Genomic DNA, 6,000 nt, shown 5'->3' with positions numbered 1-6,000 from the left:
TCTTCAAGTGTGTGTATATAGTTGTACTTAATAGTCCCAGCGTCATTAGAAACAAAGAAAGGAATATGCATAATATGCACACGATGCGTACTATTGTCTACAACTTGCACATGGTAGTGATGGCAATAAGATAGTTCTATACTTTCTTTTCCCATATAACTATATGTTATTTTTTTGTTTTCTATTCTATCTAATATTCTTTTATTCGAAGATTTATCAATATAGTCAAATGTCAACATGCATCTTTTGTAATTTGGTATTATAACAACATTTTTTCCTTGGTATAGAGTTACATTGTTTTGTGGCATTTTTAAGTACTTTCTCATGGCATGATATCTTAGACTGGCACTCTCCAGATTATTATTTATATGATAATCAGTGTCTATTTCATATAAATATAAAGAATATTTATAGAAATCAGCAAATGTTTTGTACACAATCCTATATATATTAATTTCACTATGTATGGGCGATAAATATAGATTTTTTATAATAATTTGTATTTTTTTAAAGGATGCATCCATTATTTCTGCATTTTTATGAATAATTCCGTGTAAGTATTCTATAATACAAAAAAGGCTAGACTGATATATATCTGCTTCATTGAGATTCGTATAAAGAATTCTATTTTTTACTCGACTAATCTCTTCATATTTCATATAAAATAGATCTTCATATATCTCAGGAATGCATAAAATCAACAGCAGCTGTCTTTTTAGCTGTAGGTCATCTAAATTTTTGTTTATATTACGAATAAACCGCTGGGTCTTCTGATTTGTACTAGATAAAAGCATACTTTCTATATGCCACAAAAGATTTATGTCTCTTTTACTGTATATGTCACCAAGGGAAATTTTATAGTTTTTAAATTTCACTATTTTGTTGTTTTCGGAATACCTTATAGGTGTATTATAATAAGAACTACAATTCTTAATCAAATAATTATTTAAATTCCGAAACATATTATAGTAGTAGGAGATCTTATAACCTTTAAATATAGAATTCATTTTATATAAATTGCGTGATAGTTCTTTAATCACAGCTAGCTTTGTTTTTATATTTTTTTCTTTAATAGTAGGCAGGCATGCCCATAAATTTTTATTCTTTTTAGCTTTAATGATTATATGATTTGCCAAATCTGAAATTTCCTTTTTAGTGAAAATAATATCTATATCCTGGTCAAAAAATGATGGAACAATACACTGCATGTCTTTGTTATGATTTTTCACTGACAGTTTATAAGTGTGCAGTTCTTCTAAGAACTTCTTATACTCATCAGAGTCTCTAAACACATGTATTTTAGAAGGCGTACTAGCCAACTTTCTTTGATGTATATTTTTTATAGGCTTGACAATTTTTCTTTTTCTACTATTATAGGGAGCCGCTAGAATGCTTTTTATACTACGAGTATTAGTATTATGAAACTCTTGATGTTCGGTTATACTATTGCTAGTGGCTTTATTCTTACTTAATTGAGATTCTGCATATGATGTAGCATTGGAGTATGCACTTGTGCTCTGTCGATTAATTTTTTTAAAACTTAATATTTCAATTTTTTCCGCTGCTGTTAGATTATTTAATTGCTCTTCGAATATTAAATACTTATTCAAATCTGATTCTTTCGTGCTGTTTCTATTTGGGGCCACATCTAAATCAAACCCAGAAGAATTTTCATTTGATGTACAAATGACACTATTCAGCGCCTCTAGAATAGTTAAGCACCCATGCATGTATATGACAGATAACATTACCGAAGTTCTTTCTATTTTTATTTTCGTAATTTTCATATTTTATAAATTAAAACAGCATATATTTCATTTTGAAGTATATTAAGTGCATTTTAAGAAATCTAATTGTTTAGAGTTAAAATAAAATGTAATAAAACTGCTACTTATACAAAGGGTCCTATGTATTCATTAGGAGTGCATGCACATGCGGTGAAATTAAAAAAACAAATACTCAGAATATCACAGACGCAGGTCAAACTCTAATTATTTAAGAAGCGCACTTCATAATAAAAAGGAGAAGAATCATATGGATATGTATCATGTAATTCAACTAAACGCCAAGCACATCACACACTATTGTAATTCAATGCATTACCACACGCAGTCATGCTTATAACTATAATAAAGAAAGCTTACAAATAATGTATCTATCTTGTGCTATGTTATTATGAATGTTATATTATTTTTCTACTGCACTTCAATATTGTTTAATGTGCTTCGTCTATAATAATGAATACAATATGATTACATGTTAATATTACATTTAGTCTAATAGCAAACAGCCCGATAAGACAATTTAGCTTAAAATTAAATTGGTTAAATATAATAATGTTTGCCATCAATGCGAGTCATCCCTATTATAGACAGTTTTATATAGCATAGCCCTTCTATATTTTTTTCGGGTTCTATTTCTTGATACATTGTATGCTTGGCAAAGAAATTTAATTTAACTAATCTGCAAATCAAAAACATTTAACATATTATTCTAAACCAATTAAGCCAAAATGAAATTTTAATAATCTAATTGGTCTAGTAAGACATTAAATTCCCCATTATGTTGAAGCAGTCAATGTCATTAATTCCAGCAGTCAACAACATTGACCTGCTACTGCATATCTAGGAAAATAGAGAACCCGTGTACGAGGTATAAGAAATTGGAGCGTAGCATTAACTATTCATCTAGTTGAGCTCTCTCATTTTTTATATTAATAAATTATTTTCTATAAAAAAGACAACAATAAAAATATAAAAGTGAAAGGTTTATTTTAAATATTCTTTAGAAAAATAATTTATTTCATTATGCATGTATATTAGAATAAAATAGTAATACATAAATAGTAAGTTAAATATAATTTTAGGATTTCTATATTTTCTCTCATTTAGAAGAAAATATTTAAAATATTATAGTGCAGTCCCAGCTTAGACTTTGTATAATTAACACATTTCACAGTTACCTGTATTCTAGAAAATTTGTGTAGATTTGAGATTTGTGTATTTAGACAATCCATTAATTTTTGGCTGTTTTCTCTTATTTCTGGGCTAAGCATGCAATACATCTCATTATTTTGGCTGAATAACTCATGTAACTGGCTTTTCATTTCTGGGCATGCAATAATCGATACTATGCTAGTATTTGTTTCTTTTGGTACACACACACATATTCCATAATAAAGCATGTCTTGTGATACATGCCTTCTTTGAAATATATTTAAGAAAGAGGTTGCTAGCATTATGTTATTTCTATATTCTGCTTCGGTTATAGCACTATTTTCATGCTGAGAAGCTAAATCTATTTTGTAATTAGTATATTCTCCTAAGGTATACTGTTTTTTTGTATTCCAAGTAAGCTTTATGGTGTTTTCTAATGTTAGTGTTGTCGTAACATTCATGAAATAACAGTAACAGTCTTCGTATGCATGATTCAATCCTAGTATAACAAAGTCACTGTAATAATTTATACACTGCCTATATTTCTTAGCTACTTCTATGAGTTTTTTCTGGTTTAAACTGTTTGTATTCACAAGATGATCTAGCCAATTAGAAAATTCAATGGGGACTAAGTCTTGGTAATCGCCTAGAGTCTTAGATTGATATATCGCCTTGGACTTTAGAACGTATGGCCCCATGTGAATAGCTGATGTCATTAGCTTGGGAAGGAATAAAGGAATTCGTATTGAATCCTCATTTACTTTACATCCATCAAATAACTTCTTTGCTTCCTCTCTGTCCTCTTCATACGCTTTATTAATAACCATTTCACCTATAGAATTAAACTGCGCAAATACAAATTCTGTTATATTTATATTCTCTTTTATATAGTAGAATACAACATCAAATCCAGAATTATGCATTTCTTCCATTGTTTTATTCATTTCATTCTCTGTGACATCTAACTTTCTTCTTTTAGCCTCTGTGTTAGCCAGCTTAGTTACCATTGACCATGTTTTTTCTGCTCTATTATATTTGAATGGATATACATTATTAACCAATGTATTTTTTTTCTTCTCGCTAATACGAGATACTCTCTTTATATAATCTACAATATCTTCAAGTGTGTGTATATAGTTATACTTAATAGTTTCATCGTCATTAAAAACAAAGAAAGGAATATGCATAATATGCACACGATGTGCACTATTGTCTACAACTTGCACGTGGTAGTGATGGCAATAAGATATATTCATATTCTCTTTATACACATAGTTATAACGGATTTGTTTGTCTATTATGTTGTCTAACATTCTTTCATTTGCTGGCATAGAACCAGAAATGCATTTGAATTGAACCATGCATTTAATATAATTAAATAACATAACAGAATCTTTTCCTTTATATGAAATTATTCTGTCTTCTGGAATTTTTGTATACTTTTTTTTAGCCATATAATTGCAGTCTTTTTGTAATTGTGGATCTGTGTTGCTTATAAGCACTTTTGGGTCTATTTTATATAAATATAAAGAATACTTATAGAAGTAGGCAAATACGGTATATACAAAATGATATATTGTAATATAGTTAACATCATATAGGTAACACACAATATCATCAATTTCTTGTATTTTTTTAAAGGACGCATCCATTATTTCTGCATTTTTATGAATAAACCCGTGTAAGTATTCTATAATACAAAACATATTATGTATAGGCCTATAAATCCTATTAGAAGTGCTTTTTATAATTAAATCCCTTAGTATATCAATATCTTCATACTTCATATAAAACAAATCTTCATATATTTCTGGAATGCATAGAATAAAGAGCAACTGTCTTTTTAGCTCAACAGTACACGCAGGCAAATCGTTAGAGCACTCTATATGTATATTAGTACAAGACATCAGAATGCTCTCTGCATGCCACAAATGGTTTATATTATTTTTAATGTATATGTCACCAAGTGTGGATTTATATGGATTGAATTCATTTAGTTTTATTCTATTTTCTGTCTGTAATAAATCTTCTATTATATGCGTATTATAAGAAGAAATAATATTTCTATAAAAATAATTATTTAAATCCTGCATAATTCTATTATAGTATAGAACTTCACAGGATTGAAATATAGGACTCAGATTATAAAAACAACTTAACACTCCTTTAATTATCGCTAGCTTTGTTTTTGTACTTTCTTCTTTAATAGATTGCAGACCTGTCCATAGATTATGATTCTTTTTTGTTATAGTGCTTATACGATCTATTAATTCTTTATTCACATTTTTAACAGCAATATTATCTACTATTTGGTTATAGAATGATGGAGCAGTGTGTTGATTGTTTTCATTATTATTTTTCACAGACAATCTATGCTTGTGCAGTTTTTCTATGAACTTCTTATACTCATATGAATCTCTAGTCACGCAAAATATAGGAGGCTTAGCAACAAACCTCTTTGGAAATATACTTTTTATAGGCTCAACCAGTTTTCTTTTTATATTTGCATACAAAGATGAAGGTGCCTCTTCCGTACGGCTTGAACCACCTCCATATAATGGATTATTACTAGTATACTGTGATGGTACCATTTGTGTGGGATTATTAAAAGCACGTGCGGTATACATGGTTTGGTTCGGGGGATTCGGGTTATAGCCACTGTGTGTATTTATGGGTTCTGGATTGAATAAATCTGAAGTTGGTATTTTCATTAATTCTATTATAGATGTATCACTACAAACTGGTTCTTCTTGGGCACCGTATGGATTATTTATATCCTCATTTACCATGGAATGACTGTAATTCTGTGCGTATTGTGGGTTTGTATAATTACTTGTATTATCAACTAATGAATTAAAGATATCTTCAATTGATGTACAGTGAACTGTGGTATTTTTTGTTAGTATAATTAAGCACGCGTGCATAATCAGAATAAATCCGAGTATTCTCATTCTTGTAATCATTGTTATTTTTAAATTTCTCATGTTTTTGAATTTTTATTTTAGCCATTATATGCAAAATATACAGGGGTTTATTAAGAATATAATTATTTGCCTTTATGACA

General features: G+C 28.8%; 2 protein-coding genes across 2 annotated transcripts; both read right to left on the bottom strand.

Moving 5' to 3' along the window:
• Positions 1–2: 2 nt before the first annotated feature.
• On the bottom strand, positions 3–1,787 carry NEPG_00232 (uncharacterized protein; the record flags this gene model as incomplete). Its single annotated transcript, XM_013202611.1, has 1 exon — positions 3–1,787. A coding segment is annotated over one exon (1,785 nt), but the record flags the coding sequence as incomplete, so codon positions are not given.
• A 1,100-nt stretch (positions 1,788–2,887) lies between these two features.
• NEPG_00231 (uncharacterized protein) lies at positions 2,888–5,920 on the bottom strand (the record flags this gene model as incomplete). The annotated part of the gene is made up of 1 exon (XM_013202610.1): positions 2,888–5,920. The coding sequence occupies one exon, from the start codon at positions 5,918–5,920 to the stop codon at positions 2,888–2,890; it is 3,033 nt and encodes a 1,010-aa protein (XP_013058064.1).
• Positions 5,921–6,000: the final 80 nt, after the last annotated feature.

This window comes from Nematocida parisii, assembly GCF_000250985.1.
Source record: "Nematocida parisii ERTm1 unplaced genomic scaffold supercont1.1, whole genome shotgun sequence".
NCBI lineage: Eukaryota > Fungi > Microsporidia > Nematocida > Nematocida parisii.
The sequence above is the reverse complement of the archived record's forward strand: the minus strand, read 5'-3'. Positions and strand labels throughout refer to the sequence as shown.